This window comes from Cynocephalus volans, chromosome 4 (assembly GCF_027409185.1).
Source record: "Cynocephalus volans isolate mCynVol1 chromosome 4, mCynVol1.pri, whole genome shotgun sequence".
Classification (NCBI taxonomy): domain Eukaryota; kingdom Metazoa; phylum Chordata; class Mammalia; order Dermoptera; family Cynocephalidae; genus Cynocephalus; species Cynocephalus volans.
In genome coordinates this window covers 70,808,641-70,834,357 of record NC_084463.1, presented here as the reverse complement: position 1 = coordinate 70,834,357, position 25,717 = coordinate 70,808,641, and the positions used below count along the sequence as shown (strand labels likewise).

The following is a 25,717-nucleotide window of genomic DNA, read 5'->3' as shown; positions in this document are numbered from 1 at the left end:
CTGGTGAGTGCATGGAGCTAGAGCTGGCAAAAACTACAGCTGTGTCCTTCAGATGCAGTTGCTTGGAGACTGTAAGGGAGAAGAGAGCCTTGGTGGCCCCCAGGTCAGCAAGACTACTAATAGGGTTCCCGTGGACCCACATAGAAACAAGGAGCCACAACAACTGAAAAAAAAAGAGCCACTCAGAGGCCAGTGAGTCATTGCAAGGGAATAGCGCATGGCCCATCCCATGGGAAGTGCTTAGAGTGCAGGCAGAGGAGATGGACCCACTGGTAGAACACTGGGGCATAGCAAGGACAGTTGATCTGCCCCCAATCAGTGTAGGACCACTCAGTGGAGATTGGTCAGGAATATAGAACTGCAGGGGGTGCAGTTTGCTGAAAAGACTCAGGTCCAGACCAGAGTTTCTACACAACCCAGGTGTACTGGATCTCACAAGAGCTGAAAGTAACTATAAGGTCAACCATTAAAACCTGAGCTGCATAAAAAGCCTTCCCCAGGGAATCAGTAGCAAAGCAACAATTTAGCTCAACCACAGAGCTCAAGTACTGGTCCCCACAGGAAGTTCCCCCATTTTAGAAGTAAGCAAAGGACAACAAATTAGTTCTAGTGCAGAGTTTAAGTGATAGGAACAGCAAATAACCCAACACGGAACTGAAAGAAAAAAACAAAATACCCACAAATCAGAGACAAAGTTTGATATTAACCAGTAAAGGTCTCATATCACCAAAGAACACCTATAAAACCTAGAGGGACTGGAAGTCCTCCCAGCTACTAAGCCAGGGAAGTTGGAGGGCTGGGGGGACCTCAGCCATGCCCCACCAACACTCGCAACCAGCCCAGCAATGATCACCAAGTCACCACAGGAAGCACCCTGAGCTGGGGTGCTGGGGGAGTGTGGGCTTCAGCCACACCCCTCTGACATCTGCACCCCATTCAGCAATGACTGGGCCACTACTGGAAGCTCCCTGGTCTCCCCTGCGGGAATGAGGGGGGTGCCATAGGCCTCAAGCCCACCCCTCCACCTTCCTCCTTCTCCCACCCTATTTCCTTCCCTTTCCCCTCTCCCCCTCTGCAACATCATAGAACGTAAAACATCATAGAATGTAAAAAAAGTTAATAAATAAACTTAAATAAATAAAATAATAGTAATAATGATAATAAAAAATGTTTAAAAAGTGAAAATAAAGAATTTAAGTGAATGTCAATAAAACCAGTTGAATTGTAAATATTCTGTCTGTCCATATATTTGATCAGGGATGTCAAAAAACAAAATTGTCATTCCTAGGATTTCAGGCGTGAATACTGATCTATGAATTTTAGTTTAATGTTCTACCAGGGGACACTAAAAGAATATGAACAATTTGGACATCTGTTGAGTTACTCTTAGAGTAAAAGTAGACACATGCATATTTCAGGAAATGAAATAAAATTCTTAATGTACCTGCATTAAAATGCTGCTTATATATGGCCACTATGACTTTTTACACAAAAACCTAACTTATCTGAATTAACGATTATACACAGGATTATTTGATCCTTTTCCCATCCCTCCTGCTCACTTTGACTCACACTTTAGCTGGTATTTCTGATGATAAATTTGATTCTTGCCACAGAATATGTCCTCACTCCCATTCCCTAAGCAACCTAAAACCACTAAACTCAAGTGGCAGAGTTTCGCCCAACACTGTGCAGCTGCTGTCCTCTCCGGTGGGATGATAATAAATACAAAGCTACAGGCAAAAGCAAAAATTCTTACAGCTAGAAGAGTTTTCTTTGTGCTTTGTGCTCTCTGACCCTTTTTGAAGGGTCACAAATAGTAAACTAAATGCTACAGGAGTGTAGCCCCTACACTGGTCTTCCAGAACGGCTTGCTGGGTTGTCCATCTACATGAGAAGAGGGGACAGGGCGGGCAAAAGGGAAATGAGGCTGTGATGTCAATTTCAGGCTCCAAGGAGGAGAGAGGATGTGAACTCTCTCAGGTGAGCAATGTCAGAGGAGAATATAACTCATTAAAAGACCTACAGGGAAACAAACAGCCATATGAAGAAGCAACAACAACAGCAACAAAACAACAAAACCCAAGTCCTATCTTACTGTGTGGCTGCAGAACAGGGACAGAACAGAAGCCTGTAACTGGGGAACAGGGTGTTGCAACACTCTCAGCATGATAAGAGGAAGCCCTGGGAAATCACCCAATCTTGTCATTCCAAACAGTTGGAAGCATTTGTGAAAGTAAGTTTGTAACACTGTGCACTTTAAAAACCGTAATTGAGTACTAAATAATGGAGTAGTTTTGTTCAAAAGCAATATTTATTTTTCATGAAGATAAGAGGCATATTACATTTGCTGTAGAAAATGCTATGAGAGGAAAAAGCTGCATGTTACCGATATGCCAAAAACCATAAAAACCTCTGCTCATGGAGGTGTTCTGCCCTATAAGAACATATTGAATGAAAGGCATTATTCCAGGAGAGTGAGCCATGCAGAAATGTGAATTTATTAGGGTTTGTTTTGAAATGTGTAATTTGTACGGTGAGCTTTTTATTTCTTGATGGAATGAAACAGATTTATTGGCTACATGTTGGAAGCGCAAGAGATAACAGATAACCACAGGAGAAGTTTTAATAAAACACTCAGAAAGACAAAGAAAAGTGAGTGAATATGCCTACTTACATTTCAGCTAATAAATAAGAAGTACAGATAGGGCTTTAACTGAAAACCGTCTGGTTATTGCAGCCTGGAAGGTTTACTGAAAATTGGGTAGAACACTCTAATTTTTCACATTTACAGCTATGATGTAAGCAATACAAACTAGAGTGATGTAACACACATTTTGATTTTGGTATAAGAAGCCAATGTTTTCACAGGAAACTTGCAAGCGGCCATGTAGGGGAAGAGTGATTCCTGATTATTAGTGACTGCCCAGGCTATTTCTGATTTTGCTCTGGGATTTTGGAGAACTAAAAAATAGAGTATTTAATTTTACCACTCACTCCCTGAATAAAAACACTGACACTTTTAGGAAAGTTTTGGAAGATACATCTTCAATAAGCATAGGTGTTTCATTTCTTCTCAAAGAGCTGGAAAGAAATGAGCTACTTAAGGATAGTTGAGAACTTGGACCATACTTAGTAATCCAAGTATATTTAGGCCACTCATCTGACACTGGGACTTAACCAGCCCAGTCACATACCTCCCACACAAACTAGCTAGTCAGTAGGGCCCTGGACTCACAGAAGAAATCGGCTTTCCTTTTTACTTTCAAGGCAGGCAGAAAAATGTAGTTCTCTGTGAGCAGCCCATGAGCTATCTTGATTTCAGCACCGCTTTCTTAAGCATCTTACTTTGGAGAATGATGAATCACTTCCTACTCCTGGAGTCAGTCTCCTTTAAAATAAACATGAAGGAGCCAGGGAGGAAAATTTAATCTAAATACTAATAACCAATGCAAAACAGTTTTCTAGTGGGAGATCAGGGCCAAACTTGTGCTCCCACAATTTACAGATGGCTTCTTAGAATGAGCTACATAGATTTAGAAAGAACAAAGTCCCCCAGATCTGATTTCACTTGGTTCAGAAACAGGAATTCAGGATGGGGAGTGAATATGTGATTAGGAATTTACATCAAAAAAATTTGGTTGTTTTACTAATACACAAAAGCTTTTAGGCTATAAATAATCCATGAAGGCTTGCTAAATATAAAATGCCACTGTAAATCCATGTCTATATATTGAAGATACAGGAACACAATAGCAAGATACATAATATTAATTGGCACAGTTTGGAGAACTTGAATCCATTATTAAATATAGATCATATCAAATACTCTAATTTCCAGTTATGTCAATGTTTCAATGCTCACTTTTTTGACTTTCAACAGCCCAAATCTTCCAGTGAACACCATTTTGAAAGGTTAATACAGAATCCCCCCCACCATCCTCGAAAGGATTTGCTTTTGTGGAAGGGTTTAGGAAAAAAAATTCAAAATTCTGCTACAGCTTATAAATTGTCTCTTGTAGGATAATAATAAACCTTCTGAGTAATTCTTTTGGGACAGGTGTTAAATGAATTAACATGCTTCAGCAAAATGCATAGAAAGAAAACTTAAGGATTTAGTTTCCAAAGCACCTATATTATCATGGTTAGGTATTTTACCTTTTTCCCAGAACCATATTTTTCCTTTTTTTTAAAAAAGTAATCAATGAAGATGTATACATAAGAAAAGCTCATCTTTTGGTTTTTAATGTACAAGATACTTTCTTTAAGAGAGCAAAACCCAAAATTGTTTCATGACTCAAAATTGAAAAATAAACAAAGTCGTCATCTTAATTTTCTAAAGACATGTTTTGACCTGTCCCTTATTTTGTCAAAACATTTTAATGGTTTACATCACTCAACCATATGTAAGCTCTGCTGCACCTGGTGATATATACTGAATAAACCATTTAATCTATTTACACATAGACATGGAGATATATATATATGTGTATATATATCCTCTCAGACACTATTATTAAAAGCAATCCTATAGTCTTGGATATAGAACTTGATGATTAACCTTTCTACTTGTCATAGCACTAACAAGGCTAGGTTGAAACCAGCAACCACTTCTGTTCATTGCATTGCAGGCTAGTAGTTACTTAGGCTGCTCTGGTGGGAAAAGGGTCTCTTATCACATTCTCCTTAAACTAAAGGTTCTTTCATGCTTAATGTACATATGTGCCCATTATTTTATCGAGGTGGTCTTGAGCTGCAGATACAATCGCACCGCTCATGGTGATCCAACTGGATGTCAACGAGAGCCATGTTCTTAGCTCTGCCCCGCCTCCTGAAGCTGCCAGGCTCAAACCTTAATACCTAGGATGAGAAGCATATTTCCTGTTAGAAAGTCTTTGAAATTTAACTCAGCCAGAAGCCACTTATTCCCTTTTGACGACTGGTTCTTAACCTTTTGAAAATCCCACAAAAGCTACGGGCTTACTATTAGAATGCACACATATACACATTTTTATAATTATTGACTCACTGAAGTGGAGGAATCCACTGATCACAGAGTAATGCCCCAGCATTGCTCGTCTGAAGTCCCAGGATAACCTCAGGTGTCTTAGCAGCAATTTACTTATAGCTTTCTAAGGGCCTGCTTTAGGCCAGGTGCTGTCTCAAATACTATCATAAAGATTCTCCCGACCAAGCATCTGAGTATGTGTTATAGATAAACCCAATACTGAAGATATTATCATCATAGACAGGGAAATGAATAAAGTCATAAACATAATATGCTAGACTGCTTAAACGTTTGGTTGAAGTAAAACATTTTGCCCTGATTAAGGTCATTAGTGGCCATAAACAAATAAAAATGTGTTTATATTCTTACATATTTGTTAAGATATAATACCCTTTACAGTTCAAAACAGATCAGGCTCCACTAAAATCTTTGTATGTTAACACCTGTGTATCGATACAGCATTTCTTAAATCAACAAGTATATCCCCAATTTTTAAAATTAAGTTTAAGCATAATTTCTTAAATTAGTAGTTTAAATAGAAGCTAACTCTTCTTCCCTGCTATGGCCTTCACTAGTCAAACATTAGCCATCACATGGACAAAATCTTGATAAAATTATGTACTTGTTTTCAATTATACTGTATAGTCAGTTTAATTGCTTCTTTTATGTTCTTAGATTCCTATTAGACTTTACTTTAGATTTTGTTCTGTTTAGACTCTAAACCTCATCATAGCACTACTGTATAATTCTGTAGCATTTTACAGTTTTTGAAGAATTTGCAGACACTTTTTTTTTTTTTGCCCTCAGACAAACCTTGTCATATAGTGGAGAAGGTATCATTATGCCCATTCTATAGATTAGGCAACTGAGATTCTAAAGCCTCCTATAGATAAGTACCCTGTCTTGGGTCTTCTGGTGACTTGGACCTGGAATGAGAGTTTTGTGCTCTAGGCTCCTAGCACACTCTGACCAAATGCCTCTCTAACATGCCTACAATTTCCTTTTGTGTTTCAAAGGTATTCCTGGCCCCATGTGTGAACAGGCATGGGGACATGTCTACACTTTGCTTGTTATGCTTTTGTCCTAGGTGAAGGTTAGATGTAGGAAAATTTTGCTTTAACATCTGCATACCTTTTCATGGCATCCCCACAATTCTTTACTATGCGTTGTGTTCCCAGCAATTTTCTCATCATTACATTATGTGTTTAAAGTCTTAAATAAACCAAAACCATCTACTAGGAAAATATGCCTGGAGTTCTCTGCGACTCGGCATCATAGTCTGCGCACCTCTCTCATTCGGCATTTAGCCATGCTGTTCCATGGGAGTTCCAGTGGAAGTCACTGCACTTGTTCAATGTTCAATCAAGCTAGGGATCCTGGACTCTGCTAACACAGAATGCAACTGGAGTCCCACTTGCAGCAAAGCTTCAAAAGAATTGTGAGTGCAAAATTGGGGGGAAAAGGAACACCATAAGAGAGTTCATGAGAAAGGTCCAAAGATTCAAAAGTATATGATATTGGTAAAGCTAGCTCAAATGCCAGTTTTGATAGCTAATTATATTGTCATCACTTTCTCCTACAATTCTGCTGTACTTACAATATGTATCATAAAATTTCACATGATATATTATGCATTCCCTCCATTAATTGGATTATAAGTGCTTTGAGTGCAAGGATAATCAATTGCTAACATTATTGCTAGATATCAGACTTTGTAAGTCATATGTGGCTTTGCAAATATTAAATTATTTGGACTTCACCACAACACTATGAGATAGGTACTTTCCTAATTTAGTCTGTAGATAAGGAAAGAGGAAGATTAAGTTACTTGCCCAAGGTCACGGAGCTAGTAAGCAGTGGAACTAGAATTTGACTCCACGTGTCACTCATTCCCTTACCCATGAAATCCAAGCTTTTGTTTGCACATCTCAGCAGCAAGAGGCAAAACAGGCAAGGAAGTAAAGCAGGGGCCAAAAGAAAGTTTTAATCCTTTTACAATTTTGAGATATATTTTAAAGTACTGAGAGCAGAGTCATAATGAAATTTGCCTTTTTCTGCTCCCATGTTCTCTCCTGCTGGGTATCTATAGAAAATAAAAGACATTGGTTCTCTATGAAAAAGTAAGTAACCAAAGCAGTGGACAAAGAATGTTTTACATTTTGGGGCATCCTCTGCCCATGACATATGAAAACCCTACTGTTTCATATTTACTAAAAGTGCCTTGCAAGGAAGGGGTAGGGGGTTGGAACCCCACAGCTTTGTCAAGAATTTCTCCAATATGAATTAGTAGCTATTGTCCAAGGCTATCTGTGTGTAAACCTTATTTGAGGGCTGGGGGATAGAGGAGGGGAAGCTGAGCACATGATAAATATTCTTTGTGTAAAGACCATTATCAAGGCCTAATAATTTGTGATGACTGGCACCTGTGAAATCAGTGCTCTGTCCATTTGCTTTCTCATTTGATGGCAAATAGAAGTGTGTGCTTTGGGATGTGAGCAGAAGCCTGGGCAGTTTTTCTCAGTGGTCTTCTGATTGCTCAGGGATTTTTCCCTGTGTTTTATATTAAGCAATGTGAGCACAGTATATATGTGTCTTTGCTGATAAGAGGAGAAAAATAAATTGGCAGACACTTTTCCCAGACAAGACAGGAAAGCACTATTTGAACAAAGTGGAAATTGGACTGCTTTACTGGCTGATCACAGCACTGATGTTCAAAGCTTTCAGATCATGTAATAGTCTTAGGTTCAGGTACACAGCCTTGAAAGAAGGAAGAAAGCAAGGCTGATTTGAGGCAGCATGAAAAGTTAAAAGAAAGACGAAAAGCCTTTATCTGAGAAAGCAAACTGGCTGGTTATGGGTTATCTGGTCACCTTTAAAGGGAAGGAACCATTGAATTAATTACAGCAGCTGAAGGACACTTGCTAATAGGTTCCATCACAAAACTCTTTCCTATTTTCCGAGCTATGACTCACAGCTGCTAGTGCACGCATGGAAATACAAATCCACTGAGCGGCAGCTGGCTATTTCTTAGCACCTATGGGTGAAAATCAGAATCTTGACTCCTCTCTGCACCCTAGGAAACTTCATGAAGCCAGGGAAACTTGACCTCTACTAAATGGAGAGTGACTGAGCCAGTTAGTAGTTTTCATACCACTATACAAAATCAAAGATACTCTGTTTTGCAAATTACCATGTCATGAAAGCTTATTTAACTAGTTGCTCATGTTGTTGCCAATAAACCACTGAATGAATCTGCCATAAAGCTATTACACTAATCAAACAATACCAGGCAGAAAAGCTATCTGCTGAATTGGGTTCTCATTTATTGGAAACATTAAAAAAGAATGTTAAGGCCTTGTAACGGTTCTCAAATTAATGGCTGACATAGGAATACAAGTACATATTTCAGGACAAATGCATTGTATAAACTTGAATCATTAAGAGTTTATTTAAGATTCTACCCAACTTCTAAGCAGAAATTATTCAGCACACACACATTTCTTAAGGCAAAAAAAAAAAAAAAAAAAAGCTTTCTATTTTTGCTTTTATTTTGACTTCTTTCATGCTTATAGACTTTATGAAAAACAGAGTTAACATTTTTAAGAGATGATATTGGATTATTCAGAAATCTAAGTGACTATGAGCAAAAATATTTTGAGAAGGCAAAACATATTATTTTCTGCCTGCGTAATTACTCAACTTGCAGGCAGTAGTCACAGCAGAGGCTGAGTTTTGCAACAGAAAGACTGATATCAAGTCATAAGACACAGCAGTCAACAAGAAAGACATAAATGACAAACAGTTCAGCAGCGTTACGCTAAGAAGTTAAGTTTGAAGATGACAAAAGTCTGGCTTACAGTGGAGGTTTATATAAAATGCTCATGAATTTTAAAAATGCAACCTTGACATCTGTGGATATTCACTTCTAATGGAAGTTTTCTGTGAGCACACTAGGGTTACCACGGGGTGTATTTAGCTGCAGTCCCACTTTTACACAACTAAATAGTTACTTAATTTTGACAGCACCTTAGAGGCTTAATGACTACATATCCAGCCTACCCATTACAGAAAACTTCATGGGAGGCTGGCTGGGCAATACATTTCAGAATATGACATTAGCATTGGGAATCATTCGTGACACAGATAGGCTTTGGCTGCCTGGCGAGCATCTTGCTTCATGACAGGTTTGCTAAGCTTTGGCAGGAAGGCCTGATGTGAAGCTAGAGAAGAAAAAGGATGTGCACATTTTATAGTGCATAAATGAAGAGTCCATTCGCTTGGTAAGTGAGTCATCAGGGCTGAAAGGTAGTCAGAACCGAGAAAGCCAGACCAATCTCTCAAATAATTACATCCACATCTGTCCTGTGCTTCACCGTCTTCAGATGCTTTTGTTCACCCAGTATCCCCATGGGGTAAGAAGCACAGTTATCATCACCATTGTAAAAATGAATGAATTTACTTTTTCATAAGCAGTCTATAAACATTAATTGTTCCAGATCATCTCTTTATTCTTTTGCATTTACCTAGCATTTCAGCTACCAATTTGTTTATATTCCTTACCCAATTTCAGTAAGAAAAGATTTTGAGGGTAGGAGAGAGTATAAAGTTAATGATATCATATCATTTCAGGGCTGCGTGGGAATTCAAAATTGCAGGTTATTGTGGGGATTAAGTGAGGAAACCTGAGGCCCTGGGAAGCGTTAAGTAGTGGGCCCCCGGTTGCCTCCCCATGTAGCAGAGCTGAACCTGAAACCCCAATCTTCTCTCTTCTAGTCCTTTGATTTTGCTCCTTTATTGCCCTCTCTCTCAGCAGGAAAACATAGGCAAGGCTTGACTCATGGTCTCACTGAAAGGTGGAGAAAGGGAAAGAGGCAGGGAGACTCTCCACAAGCTCTAGAAATGCTGTTTCCAGAGAAATAATAGAAAATAGATTTTCCTGATTTTTGTTATCACCCCAAAACTCACCGTCTTTTGCCACAGAATAGAAACTCCTTGAATTTTTTTTTTTTTTTTTTTTTTGTCTCTTTGGTCTCAATTTGCAATTTCAGGCAAATTCATTTCAATAACAGATGTTTAAAACATGTAAAAACCAAAAGTACTATTTTTTTAGCTCAAGTCTGAAGGTCAACACTGTATTATTCTAATTAATTTAATGTTTCGTATATAAATACCTACTTACATCTCCTAACTCTTAAACTGTAATGGAATGCAAATGTTTAATACAAAATTCTACATTAAAATAAAAAGAATCCTCTAGAGTAACTTTTTCTTTGTTTTGCCAGAGACAGAAATGATTCTAGATGCTGTAAATGTGCCAGAAACGGGGATGGGTCTAGGGTTGTGCTGTCCAATATGGTAGCCACTGGGTGTGTGCGGCTATTTACATTTCAATTACATGAAATGAAATAAAATTAAAAATTCAATGTCTATTTGCATTACACACATTTCAAGGGCCCAATAGCCACACATTGCTAGTGACCACCGTATTGGACAGTGCAGATTTGCAACTTTCCCATCACAGCAGAGAACGGAGGTGGCTACGTCAGCATCTTGAAAAAACCATGAGAGGAAGGACTTCCTCTTTCTGCTGCTTCCTAGGTTTTTAGCTTTTGACTGAATGGACATAGCCTGGGGACCAAATGATGAAAAACAGTAAATATTAATTTAAAAGGTCTCCATATTCGTAGGGAATGTTCGGTTCTTTCATTAGGCATTATCAAGGGATAAAGAGAACTGAAGTTAGAGTATCCACTAATTATCTACACAATATATTTTCTGGAACCTTCTCTTTTTAATAATCACTACCAAAAAATATCTTTTATATCCTTTGATGGGATTCAGGACACACCACCCCAAAATATTTTAGGCTGAAGGAATGTGAGAAAATGGCAGGAGGAGGAAGGTCACTCTGATCTTCTCTCTGCCCTTCTCCTCTGAAGTAGGTCATAAAACCTAGGAAGGATCTTCTGACTTTCCCATGAAGCAGGATATAAGATCCTCATGAGAGAGACGCCCTTCCTATTCCCAGAGGTAAGGAGCATCCTTACCTTTGAAGACAAAGGAACAACAGAGAAGAATCTGAACAAACAAGCCTTGCTAAGTGTCTCCCAGTTTGTTACTATTAGATTCACTATCTTTGCCCTATCATATTTCTCCATGACTATCCACTCTTCATCAAAACTACTATAAAAACACACTCAGGTTGAACTGTTTTTGGGGGGCAGTCTTAATTTCTTTGTGAAGGCTTGCATGTCCCATAAAACTTAGACTAAATAAATTTGCATGCTTTTCTGTTGTTAATCTGTCTTTTGTTATAGTGGCCTCAGCTATGAACCTAGGATGGAGAGAAGAAAAGATGTTTTTTTCTCCCCTCCACCTTTATATTCCAAGAGGCATGGGACAATTGTTAAGAAAGAAGAAAAATACTTTAACAGGGACCTACAAACTTTTGAGAGCAGGAAATAAGAGAGATGGTCACATTTTATTGCATGGTGAAGACTGCTCAAACCCTTACAGGAGAAGCAGCATGACCTATGAAAAAAGCAGTGCTATTCACTTCATGAGGATCTTTCTAATTTCTCAGACTTTAATTCCTTAATATTAAACACTGAAATATTTGATGAGAATCACATAGGCCTGCTATGTGACAAGTTCTCGTTACCCCTTTAAGGGTACTCATCTCTCTTAGCAACTCATTTCACATCTCATTGGTTGCAGCCGTGAGCTGGAGAAAGTGCTTTCTCATTTCTCAGAGGTAGGAATACAGGCAGAATGAATAGGATAAAGGACTAGGATTTTTTCCTAAATGAGACTAAGCTCAAGCAACCCCCATTTGTGGAAACAGAACAAGCCTTCTGCTATTTTCCACTGGGCACTCAACAGTGATAATTGTGACACATTTCAAGGGTATTTTAGGAGTCGAGGAGAAATATGACAAAAATGTTTGTTCCAGGTGTGCAGCTACTGACTGAGTGATTGAAGCTGTTTTGTCCTATAGTCCAGCACTTGACAGAGTGATTTTGTACAGAACTTTGCGGAGTCCTAGAAGTAAAAAATATTATGACACAAGTTTTAAAGAGATGCTTGAGAGTGCAGTTTCAAAAGGATGCCAGTATTTAGACCCATTCACGTGACCGGACAAAGAGATCAAAGGGTTTTCCCCTCTGGACATTAATTGTGAACAGAAACTTACAGGTAACAGCTATTGTGTACAGAGATGAGAAAGGAACTAAGAGAAGAAGGGTAGCTGGGCCTTGCAGAGTTCTTCAAAGTTAACTGTCTGGGAGGCAAGAGTCCTTTTGGGTGTATGTTTAAGTCTGCCATTTATTTCCACAATAAGCAATTTTAAAAACCAAGCTGAAACTTCTGAGCAAAGAGTCAGGATAAAATAAGGCACTTCACAAATACATCAAAGGTCTGAACTCAAATATTCTTCCTCAGTTATTACTAGGTAGATCGTGATCTTGTCACTTCCTAGATTATCTTAACTCCAACCAGATTATTGCATTCTGTATTTATTTCCAGGGAATGACTAAACATTACAAAATTCAGGTTCTTAGAAGTGAAGGACAACACCCAATCTAGAGTTCATCAGTGCATACAAAAATAAAACACAATGAGCACAGACGATAGCATTCTTTAGACATGAGAACATTTTTTCCCTTTGAAAACAGTGGGGTGGGGGGAGTAAGCAATTCTATGACTAAGAAAATATGTCCTATGTGGGCCTAAAATAATGTGTTTCCCTGCCTAGGGTAAGCATGGTCATGGTGGCACAGGCTCCTACATTTCCTAAGTTGAAAATATCAGTTATTATGTGCCTGTTTTCATTGAGCTCAGAAGCTACCTCCTAATTTATTATTTCTGTTGTATTGTTTTCAGGATAAAAAAGAAACAATCAAAAATGCCAAAAAACCAGTTTTACAAAGCTGGAGATTTTTATTTAGAGAGAACGAACTATTCTTTTCTTTTGGTGGATATTGATGGAAAGCAACTCAAACAGTAATTCCTAACAATAATGTTTGCTTCATATCTTAGTTTATATTTTTAAACATATTTCTGTATGATGCTTCACATTTTATAAAATGCATTTAGTATGCATTACTTTATTTGATCCCCAGAACAACTCTGGAAGGGGTTATCTGATATAATTTCTTAGTCTCATTTCCCATATGTGAAAACTTAGTATCTAAACTTTAGTGATTTGCATATACTCCCACAATCAGTAAGAAATTAAAGCTGCCATCAACGTCAGGAGCAGCTCTAACTCCTCTTAAGTCTACTGCCTTTTTTTTTTTTTTTTTTTTTAATGCTCAATAAAGTGCTCCATATTTAAATCGAGAGAGCACAGAGCACAGTATTGCTAGTGATAAGAACATAGACTCCGGAACCATTTGATTGGCGTTCAAGTCTAGGCTCTGCGATTTGCTGACTGTGACATACTGGTTAACTTATTGATCATCCTAGGCCTCAGTTTACATACACATAAAAAGAGAACAGAAAGAGCAACCTCTCTACAGCATTGCTGACAAGTTACTAAGTGAGCTAATGAGTACTTACTATAGTGTCTGGCACCCAGTAAATGCTCATGAAGGTTTGCTATTACTATTATAGGTAGATTTTTTGTTCTTTTATATTTATTTTTACTTTTGCATAATCCAAGAGCTGATTCCCCAGGTGGCACTCCATAGTATTTAGGGCGGGGGGGGGGGGGGAAGTATTTCCAAAAGAAAAATACTTTCATATTTAGAAAATGAAAAAGTTTCTGATGATTTATATTTTGCTGTCTTTAACTGTTCTTAATTTTTTTAAGGACTTAATTGAATTAAGGTTGGCTCATCATTTTCTTATCACAACCTAGATTGTCTGGTCATATCCTGTAAATTAATACCATCATATTTCTGCAAGTAGACCAAGTAAGCTCTGAAATAACTGTATCATGCCATCTGATTATCTCTTCTAACAAGGCTGTTGCTGACCCACCTTGTGTATTGTGAGAATTAGAAAAAGTGGTCCCTTCTTCAGGATGGAATTAGCCTCTCACCAGAACACTTGGCTTGTCAAGCCTAGCATGAGCAGAATTTCAGCTCCCTGTCATCCCCCTGGCTGGGTGCTCTTATGCAGTGAACAACCCAAACAACTGTATGCAATGGCCCTGCCTTCCAGTATCCTATCTATTACGTAACTGACGCAGCTAAAAAGGGCTAAGAGCAGTAATGCAACAATGAATTTGAGAATGACATACCTCATGATACTTTTTTACAGTTTTTCCTGAATTGCACGTGCAGGACTTCCAGTTGACTGTTCCACAGCCACAATTTCCTCCACAGCGCTGCACGAGGAGGCAACGTGGGAAGAAGACCACATTGGTCAGCCTTAGCTCTTCTCTTAAATTGACGGAGTAGTTTCTGGGAGTGCAACTGTAACGCTTGACGTCATCATTGAGCCTGTCCAGGTCAACTGTAAGCAAACACACACATGGTGTAAGCCCACACAGAGCTGTAGGCAAAAAAGCTCAGCATTAATTTTGGGGAATGGAGTGGGAAGGTTCTGTGAGAACAACCTTAACCCAGGGATTAAACGTGTCCTTGAGATCTAAATTACTGGGCACCTAAGGTAGAAAACCTAATTTTTCTTTTGATCCTATCTGCCCTTCAAAAGTGAAAACAAAAACAAAGCAAAGCAAGAACCTTGGCTAAAATCTTTATCTTGGCTCAAATTTCCTTGCACTTTTTCTTAATGCCAAAAAAAAAAGTTCTCAAGAAAAAAAAAATGAAACATTCGGCAATTTAAAATAATTGTATTTATCTTAAAAAAAATTGCTTCTTGATTCTAAATAAATCCTGACACTAAGCCATTACTTAGATATAATATGAATTATATTGAGGACACATTAGAGGGATAATCACTCTAATATATTTGACAGTGAAATTTTACAAGTAAGTGTGAGGAAGAAAAAGGTTTTAGTTTCATTTTAACTCCAAAGTCAACCAAAATGTTGTGGGAAATGGCATTTTTTGTTGTTGTGAATATGGTGCATATTTGTGCACGGGGTCCTAGGTGGCAGTATGCATAGTGGTTAAGCACTTGGGTTCTGCAGTCAGGCTGCAGCTGCCTTCACATCATGGCTTTGCCTCCTTTTAGCTGGAAAGTTACTTAACAGTTCTGAACCTCTGCTTCCTCATCTATAACATGCAAATATTTGAAGGACTAAATGCAGTGTGCCAGGCACTCAATTAATGCTAGCTATTATTATTCATCTTGACTCATTTGATTCTCCTCCTCCCACAAGTTTTTCTTTAAAGCCCAAGGGTCAAAATTAAAAAAAAAAAAAAAAAAAAAAAAAATCAGGTCTTTCTCCCTCTCTATTTTTCTCTTTTGGCCATTACTCTACATAAATAAATGATTGTTAAGAGGTATGGGTAGTGAGACTTCTATGAATTAAGAGCATCACACCATTTTCAAATCTAGGTCACAAATATTTACATGAATTAAATTCATTTTATTGTGTTACAGAAACAGTATTTTAATAAGCTTTCTCAATATCCATCCAATCATCCATCTGTCATCCAAACTTCTGACTGGTGTGCACATACGCAAATATCTTCTCACAAGAATGAAGTTAGAAGAAAGTCCCTTTGTCTGCACAGGTTCCACCATTTCCTGGAGTGCTTCCTTCGTCCACTAGCCAGGTCACCAGAGGAGGGATCCCACTGATGTCAGGCAGATACCACAGCGCCTGTCCTGGACTCCAGCCCCAATAAACATCTTAGTCATACTTCACAACTGCTTGAGGAGCAGTAAGGAGTGGTCTTTGGGGGTAGAGGTCAAAGGCTAAGGACAATGTCAGTAAAATGCATCTAAGGGAAAGTGATAGAAAAGAAGGCACAGTGTGGGCCAAGAGACCATTACCCCCATGAAGTCAGATAATTTCATTGAGGGTAAGAAAGGGAACAGCCATATGGCCAGATGACCTCTTGAATAGAGAATTAAATGGCAACTGGATTGGTGTCCTATCCTGTGTGGCTTTTCATATGTGCAACTGTACTTTGATTCTGAAGGGCAGGATTTATCCCTGACTATTATATGCTGAGCCCAGGATACTGTGCGGACTGAATAAGTGCTAAATAATCACTGTGCATAATTTATTGCTGTTTTTTAGTTCCTTTGTAAAGACATGTCATAAGTTTAGCTATAATCAATCCAGATTTAAATTGAATGAACTCTGTCCTGGGAAAGGAACCATTTTATTGTGGCAAAAGCCCTGAAAATAACTGCAAGCAAAGCAGGAAGGATTACATAAATGGATTAAGAAGTGCAGCAATCATCCATTACAAGTGTCACCTTGAGATAAATACTGAAGCTGGCCTGTGCATTACTGGGCTTTGGACAGGGCTGCTGCAGAGGGCCAAATCTGCTGCCTGTGATCATGGGAATGGATTTGTCTAACATGGAGGAATAGAGAGGTACTATTAACAGGAAGGGATTGTGATGCGTGGGAAGGCAGAGAGGGACAGGAAGGAAGTGACACTACTGAGTCTTTATTTTATAGTTCAGCCTTCTGCTAGGTATCTTACACATATGATTATATTTAGTTGTTCCTCACCCTTTTCAGGTGGGTTTTATCTACCCAAGTTGAATAGTAAAGGGTAAAACTGGAATTGAAGACTTTCTCTGTTTTGTTCCATAGCCTCTGCCACGTCAAGCAGAACAGGGGAATGACAGGGAACCATTTGAAGACTGAAGACCTTCACTGCGAGGGCTGTAACAGGTTCTCCTGTAGGATGATGAGCTGGTGTTGGGTGGTGCATGGCTCCAACCTTATCTCCAGGAGATATCCAAGCCAAATTACAGTGTGCTTTCTCTATGGGAATTTAGCTAAACCCCAAAGTGCCCTGAACAAACCAGGACAAAGCACTTAGGCTTCTTCTCCTTGAAACCAAACTCCTCACACTGTCACTGTTTTACTGACTAGCTGTTACTTCCGTTCTTACCCGCCATGAAGAGATTTATAATTCTGTCAGTTTTATGCATCAATTCACTGATGTGACTAAGAACTGTGGCCCAGTGTGACTGCTGTAGAATCCAGCTGCCCTACTTATCAGGGGATTGAAACCACCGAGGCACTCAATTTAGAACTAGAACTAAAAGGTTCTTCTGACTGGATGCAAATAACTTCAAAGCATGATCGGAGACTTTCTGCAGGGGATATTGAGTTTCCAGTCAAAGAAGGCTGATTAGGCAGTGCAGCAGAGCAGGGAGCCAGACAGAGGCTGAGCAGCAGTTAAAGTTTCCAGTGCTCTAGTTGGAAGGGGACGCTGCTGTGAGATTTCTGGAAGGAAGACAGGCCAAGTGGTACAAGTCCAGGCACAGGGCCTGCCCTTTCCATTCTTGCATCAATCTCCATAGCTGAACATTACAGAGAGCAAGGATGTTCCAAATTTAATTCAAAGGCCCATTAATTTAATCTAATTTCTTTTATTTCACCCAGATGTCCATAATGTTGTAATCCCTCTTTTGCTGTCCTTTTGAATTTGGGTCTTGCTTTTTCACGGATCTTTGATGTCGGTTAACTTTTTTGGGCACTGTACTGACAATCTTCTGGGAAGGCTGAGGTGGCTCCATTGTTGTCAAAGTGTCTGGATGCAGTGGCCTAGTGTAGGACGTTGGGGTGCACTGGGGAGCACCCTTCCTTCTGCGGCCCCAGCTTCAGAGTGCAGCCCAGTCACAGAGGTTCTTGGGCTGGGATAAGAATTCTGGGATCTGAGCACTGGGGTGGGAACATGAATGTACATCCTTGTTCAGTTTCTAATAGGTTAGGGCTTAGGTGTAGAAGGAAGGAGTCAGCCCAATCTTTGAGATCTTAGCTATCTAGACTAAGTTCCAGGTATTTGAAAAGTTCTTCACATATACGATTGCATGAAATCCTCATAAATGCTATAAATTACATTTCATGATTACCCTTTCTTTTACATTTAAGAAAATCGAGCCTTTGTGAAGTTAAGAAAAAAAGTGTCCATAGTGATAGAGCTGAGGTTTGAATCCTGGCTTTTTCATGCCTTTTGTATTCATGAGCCCCAGTGTGAAGATATGAAGGAGGATGTGAAGAGTAGCTTCTATAAGCCATGTTGGAGTCCTCCCACCAGAAGACCACTTTCTGTCTAAATGACTTGGCTTCCTAGGTGCACGGAGAGGCACTGACCTGTCATTTTCAAAATGTTGTCAATTACACATTCCCAAGCATGAGCTCCTGCACACACTGATTCATCTATTGGGTTCTACTGGAAAAGTATACTATGCTCTGACCAATAAACCAGGCAACTATACATTGCCTACTTTGTTCTTTGGAACTGTAACACTGTAAGTTTCATCCTTTCACTTGGGCCAAGGTGACCTTGGCTGATGTAATCTCTTCATTTTGTTTTCATTTCTCCTTGAACCCCTTCTTGCCTTCACCTACTTGTAGTCTTTGTCATGAAAACCTATCAGAGGATTGATAGCAATAATTTGTCCTCAGTGGGAATGAATGCTAGAATCCTAGAGATTCTAGTTTCTATAGGTCTGATAAAGACAGTATTATATTTCGCATACTTGGCAAGCACAGCACAGGTGGTGATCAACTTAAGATAAAATTTTAAAAGTCTATTTTTTTAAAGTGGTGCATATTTATTATTTTATGTAAGTTATATGTTCTGGAGGACAGTTCAAAATGGGTCTCACCAGGTTAAAATCAAGGTATATAAGAACAAGTCTGTGTTCTTTTGTGAATACAAAAATTCATTGTGAAAGACAATAATCTCTTCACTTTGAATATGGGAAAGCACTTTTTTTTCTCTCCACGGATGTTTAGTTCACAGCTTGTTTTGTTCAGGAGGAGGGTTTCCTTTGGTCAGTCAAGCTATCCATCAGCTTTCAATGTGCTGGTCGTTCATCAATCGCTATTCTGATCTATGTGTTATCAGTCTTTTTTCTTGTGATCTTACCAAGTGTGCTAGAGTGTCCAATTAAATTTCCTCATGTCCTTAAAGATAGTAATCATTTTTATAACAACCAGATCTAGCCTTTATAATGTTAAAATTCTTTATAAAGCCTTTTAGCAGGCATGCAGCAGCAGCCCATGTGTTAGTGCATGGTTGGCACATGGCAGTGGCATTAGAAAAGAGAGCACTAGAAGCAGGTCCATGCTCTTTTTAAATACCATGCTTCTGTCACTCTGTTTTGCCTCTCTGTCCTTTCATCCTGCTACATCTTTTTAATCTACTAGGGCCCAGGTAAAAAGCACATTCACCCTACATCTTCTCTGACCATTTCTCTGTATACTCACCATATTCCTCTGCCCTTGATTACAGCACTTACTTCATAGACCTTGCTTTATGTTTTTTTTAAAGACGGTTCCTGGCTTCTAATGGTTCAACTTAAAGAGTTTTCAACTTTATGATGGTGGGAAGGAGATATGTATTCACTAGAAACTGTACTTAAGTATCCATAAACAATTCTGTTTTTCACTTTCAGTATAGTATTCAGTAAATTATATGAAATATTCAACATTTTATTATACAACAGGATTTGTGTTAGATGATTTTGCCCAACTGTGGGCTAATGTAAGTATTCTGAGCATGTTTTAGGTAGGCTAGGCTAAGATATGATGTTTGGTAGGTTAGAGTTATTCAATGCATTTTCCACTTATTGATATTTTCAATTGATGATGGATTTATAGGGATGTAATCCCATTGTAAGTCAAGGAGCATCTGTATTTAGGTGTTTCTCTTCCACTGATCTCTAAGTTCTTAGAAGCAGGGAGTTAATCACTTTTTTTTATCCCTCCTCTTCTAGTGCTTTGCGTCTATATGGAAGGACCAAATGCAACTCATTTTAAGTCCATCTCTTCTAAAACCATTTGATTTCAATAATTAGAAGTATGGTGCTGCTGAAGGAAACAATATCATCATCTTTGTGCCAGATTTTCTTTGCAAGAAATAGGTCCTAAATAACTACTAGCTGAATGAATCAAATAAACTATTTTTCCTATTTAACTTTTATTTTAATTGAAATTTTCTTATAAAGAAAGGGAGAAGCAGTTCTGGAGTGGATAGATTATCACCTCACATGTCGCATGTTTGGCTTTTATCTCAAGACTAATCTGGATTGCGGTGAAGTGGAAAAGTGTTAGGCTAGAAATGAGAAACTAGGGTTCTAGAACTAGCTCTACACAGATGAACCATGATGCATGAAGATGATTGGCACTAAGACTCATGGAATCTAGGAGAAGTGCCACACAGGGTAGACATGGCATCAAGAAGACAGGCTCTCAGACACATAGGTCAAGGTGCTAAGGAACATATTCTTTGCCAAATAGAGAATGGTGAGGGGAATACATAATTGTATTATTATTATATCAAACAACCAGGGACTCTCAGCCTTTTTCAAGGTTCAATTCACCAGGAGAAGGTTCTTTGTCTTTATGGACATTATAACCTCACTGTGGTTTTAGATTTCCCTCTTCTATAAATCAACACATAACTGGGAAAACTGTTTTCACATTTCAACCCCACATTGGAAATGTAAATAAATCTGGAAAAAACAATTGTCTTATAATTTTTAATGAGGAAATATTGGGATATTTTAAACTTGAAATATTGAAATACATTCAGTTTCATAAATACGTTTGTAGGTTTAACATCTAAAGATGGAAATGTTTATCACTTGTATTTATAAAAATTAACCTAAATCACAGAAAAAGGTTCTCTGTCAGAGAATTTCCAACTTTTGAAGTTTAAAAACATTGTGAAGCAGTGAGTGACTGAAAATTTGCTGAGCACCTACTATGTGCCCAGCACCGTGTGAGATGTTTTCACAATGTTTCAAGTCTCATTATAATTCTCATAACAAACCCTCATCTTAGATACTACTATTCCCATTTGATAGACGTGGAAACCATGATGAAGGGGAGTTAAGTGACCTGCCTAACATCACTGGTCAGATAGTAGACATTCAACAAATACGTGCTGGAAAATCAACGGATGACCGAATGAATATGTGGAAGGCATTGAATTAGGCATGAAAGCAATTGACACTATCATCAGGCGATTCTCCGAATCCTAGGGACTTATGACCTGGGGGGATATATGAAGTACATCTACCGAAAAAAAGACAAGAAAATAAGTTAGGAGGTGAATAAGAATCAAGGAGGTCTTTACATGTCTCTTTTTTACTCAACTGTGAGTCTCTAAGCTTTAAATGCCATTGAGTTCCCTCCAGAGTGGGCTTTGTAGCCAACAAAGCCAGGTGCATGTCACAGCTCTCTACTTTCTAGCTGTCACAGAACCTTTCTGAATTTGTTTCTTTTACTATGTAAACTGGGAATAACAGTACTGTCCTGCCAAGAAATTTGTTAAGATTGAATGCGGTTAGAGTGTTTGAAGCACAGATCCGTATCTTAGCTCTCCGTAGGTATGCCCCACAATATTGCTGAAGTGAATAAAACAGGTCAGTGAGGTAGGGTTAAGAACAGAATCATCTAGAAGCAGAAGTATCTGAGTTTCTGCAATCGGTGATCACTAAGGAAAGGAAGGTCATGCCTACTGTGATCTAAGTATCAGAAAGCAATGATCATGTGTGTTCAGTTTAATTTCATGGGATTTAATGACACCCGTTGTGGGTAAAGATGCTTAATGAGCCAGCTATCTCAGCACCAGTGGTTCCTGCATAAGCGTGTGCTCTAGGAACAGTGCAGTGTCTCCTTAAGTTGAGTGGGGTACAGAGAGAAAGGATACTGTAATGGTTTCCCAATGCTTCACAGAAAAAAACGGTGGGCACAGAAAACAAAAAGCACATGTTTATCTTTAGCAAGAGTGATTGCAATGGAAAAATGCACATTTCTTTAGCCAGACACTAAAAATTACATATGGCTTTCCATCGCTAAATGGATTTTTTTCTATTGATCTGCTTGAATGATACGCCTAGATCTGAGGAATAACTTTGATGATGAGAGTAGGGTTAGAATACCCACAAAGATGGACAGCCCCATCTTGGAGAAAACCAGAGGCAGCACTGGCACTAGGAGGAAAAACAAGGTCCTTGTCCCTCTGCTGAGATTTCCGTTAAACGTTTTATGTCTGTGCCCTTGATAAAGAACAATATGGCTTTTATTAATGCTTGCTGACAAGCTGAGTAAGTGGAAAATCTAGATATTTACAAATCATATGGGTCATAAACAGTGGCTAAAGTCTAAAAAAAAGCTCAGCAGAGAAAACATCCAACAAACAAATGGTGCCAGGAAGTTTCTGGGTAAACAGTATCACAGAAAAGTTTACTACTTGGTGATTATTTTGTAAATTTTAATGAGTGAACTGATTATACAGATACTTAAAAATGACAATATTTGGATACTATGGGATGAGGCACTCCAGATTATTGATGATTATCTCAGAGCCTTACAGGGAAGAGAGCAGAGGAGTTCATAGAAATACCTTAGTTCCGCATAGAGTTTGTTCAGCAATTCAAGTAATAATGGTAGCGATCATTTGTTGAGGGCCCACCAGGTGTTAGATACTCTGCTATTATTTAATCATAAGACAAAATGGAAATAGGCTCATAAGCCACCCAATTGAAATTTGCATGTCATCACGTTCTCAATGTCTGCATAAGACTGACAAAACACTGTCTGTAAGATGTGAACCCTTGACCGTCATATTGAAACCTCTGGGGCTGATGCCCATTCTGCTTTAAATTTAACAGCAGCATTGGAATCACACATTTTTGTTTCACCCTAATGCAGGATTTGAGTTACAATTTTACCACAAATTTGCTTGATGCCAAAGTCCATGTTCTTTTTACAACACTCTTTTTTCTTTTATTCTATTTCTATACATGTTTTTGGTAAACAATTTTAATATTGATGAACAAAACTTTTGCTTGATGTATGCCACATGGTTCAGTAAAACCGATGAAGGTAACCTTCTTTCAATAATAGAAATTAGAAAAATAAATTCATTTTGATTTTATGTCCCTAGTATCTTTATTTGCTTAACTTATAGGGAAGCAATTATAGAGGGCTGATATCTCAAGACTGACTTATCTGATTCATCACTGGAGTCAGCCAAAAGCTTTTTGCAAATTCTCACCCATGCATCAAATACGTAGATAGATAAAGTTGCAAGCACTCAGTTTCTAAAATATGTTTATGTCTTAATACACTCTAAAATTATTTCCTACATTCTAAATCATTTTTGAAAAAGCAAATATCCCCCTGGGTAGCATGCAGTGACATGACAAAGAAATAGCAATAAATGATTAATTTTAAAAAATAAAATGTATTCTGACCTAAACTTATTCTGACCTAAAGCCAATTCAAACATCTTGATATGAAATATATTTATTTCATTTGTTCCTGTTTCTTATGCCAGTTATTTATCTATACATACTTTGCAAATCAGAGTCAAGTGTTTTAGATCTTACAGCAAAATGTCATGTAAAACATCACAGAATTGGTATTACATCCTTGGAAATGGGTTGGAATCTGTTCCAGAGTTACAACATTTAGCCACTTAGAGTCTGTAAAAATCATTTCAAGCCCCATCATTTGGAATTAATATTAAGATATTCACTGCACTCAATATTAAAATACAATTTTTTTTTAAAAAGAGGAGTACATGTCAATTTCGGAATATGTATCTAAAAATGATAACTCTTTGGGGAAGAATGTATTTTTATTAATAGTTCAAAACTACTAATTTAGAGTGCCCCCCAAATTCTGTTCATATTTTAACCACAACAATTACGAAAACAGCCTTCTCCTCTTTCCATTATGTGTTAGATTTTTCTATGGAAAATATGCTATCATTTTGGAAAGACAAGCTTTCCTGGAATCAGCAAAAGAACAGATCCCACTTAACATTGTTAATCTCCATTAATCACCTCTCAGTTACTGTCCAGTCTAGTAGAGCTCAGGGCTGATAATTTCTTAATTTAGAAATGTTGAATTTTATGCTATAAACTTCAATACATATACACTGCCCCTAATTTCATAGGTACATCTTTTAAATAAATCATAGTTTAGTTTTAGTTAAACTACAATGGTCATATAATGATTTAGGTAGTAATTATGTAGCTTACAGTAAGAACACTCATATTTTACCTAATTTTGTGCATATTTGCTATACTCATTAGCATGCCCATCGAAAAAAGCAAATGCAACCTGAACATTTTTTTTAACTGTTGGACAGCTTTGAGTTTGAAAGCATGAGGCTGAAATTATTGGCAAAATTGGGTTTTGGAACTGCAGTTATCTATACATGCCACCCTTTTCCCCATTACCCTCTAGGAAACTGAAAGTTGGATATATTAACTTGTTACATTATCTTCAGTCCAGAAGCTTTTACAGACAAGTTTGAACTTGAGACTTTTTTTTTTCAAAAAGTAGATCTTATGTGTTGGAGTTCTGGCTTTTCAATACTGGGCAATGTTTTTTGTCTCTCTCCCTTTTCTCCCCAAACTTTTACTGTCCTCTTGCTTCTCATTTTCAATCCTCTTTTTGAAGAGAAGTAAAACTCACTATCACCTAACCTCCCTTCTACTAAATAAAATGGAGAAACAAAACGTAAAATTTAATTTAAAAATATGATCTTTTTCTGCTTCACTACATAAGTTCTTCACCCAGTGCGTTTGGGTTATATTTTAGAGTTTATAAAACTGTGTGTTTTGTATATTCACATTCAAGTGTCATCTCTTCAAAATCCTGCTCTTCAGAATCATGAAAATTGCCACTTTTGATCAGTTTGAGCAAATCAGAAGAACAGATGCTCAATAGATATTCATAGATGACAAACTTGCTTCTGCACAACAGCACTAAGAAACTATTATATTGATAGTAGGAAACTTTTCTGGAGATCTTAAAAAGTTCATGTTTTATCTGACACCTAGAGAACTCCCATGATTTGTAACTATTTTAATTTTTTTAATCTTTTATTCACTGCTCCTTCCTCATACATCAGGATACAAGCCATGAATTTGTATTTTTAAATTCTAAGAGCGGAAAATACCAGCTGAAATACTAAACCTGACTTCCCTTGCTTTTGTGATGCATGGAGGTGGTTCAACATCAGTGGAATGATAAACAATTAAATCAGCACATTTATACAAATGCAGAGATGGTGGTGACTTGGCGGGATTAAATGAAATGGTACAAGGCTGCCTTACGGTCATTTTAAACAAGAGATTAAGAAATGGAACCTAAGCCAACAGGGGAGAGAGATGATGTTTTCTCTCACAAACATCAAGTAGAATGTGGTCTCGAATGCTCTTGCAAGGTGATTTCAGTATCCAAAGGCATTCTTAATAAAGCTACACTCCTTAGTCTATGGGGTGGGTTTCCGTAAATGGTAGAAATATACTAGTGCTGGATTATTAATATCTTCAATTCTACAAACATTATTGAGCATCAAAACCAGATATTGAGTCAAGTGCTAGAGATATAAGATGAACAATCTCTAAAACAGTGGCTCTCAACCGTGGCTGACTCTAAGGATGGATCTTTCAGGAGCCGTAGGACATCAATACCCTAGCCCTGCCATCCAGAGATTCTGGATCCATGTGTCTGCGGTGGGATTAGGCATCTGTAGTTTTTTAAAGCACCTCAGGTGATTTAATATACACCCCATATTGAGACCCATAGGAAGTCTTGGGATTGCACGCACACACACAAAAGTACAA

At 38.1% G+C, this 25,717-nt stretch overlaps 1 protein-coding gene across 2 annotated transcripts in view; it reads right to left on the bottom strand.

Moving 5' to 3' along the window:
* Nucleotides 1–2,329: 2,329 nt before the first annotated feature.
* Nucleotides 2,330–25,717, bottom strand: part of PDGFD (platelet derived growth factor D) — a 229,713-nt gene continuing 206,325 nt past the window's right edge. For both annotated transcript variants that reach the window (XM_063092827.1, XM_063092828.1), the window contains exons 6-7: nt 14,253–14,467; nt 2,330–4,860 (exon numbers count right to left, since the gene is read on the bottom strand). In XM_063092827.1, the coding sequence (XP_062948897.1) occupies nt 4,735–4,860; nt 14,253–14,467 (341 nt within the window). In that variant the 3' untranslated portion in view covers nt 2,330–4,734. The remainder of the gene's footprint in view (nt 4,861–14,252; nt 14,468–25,717) is intronic.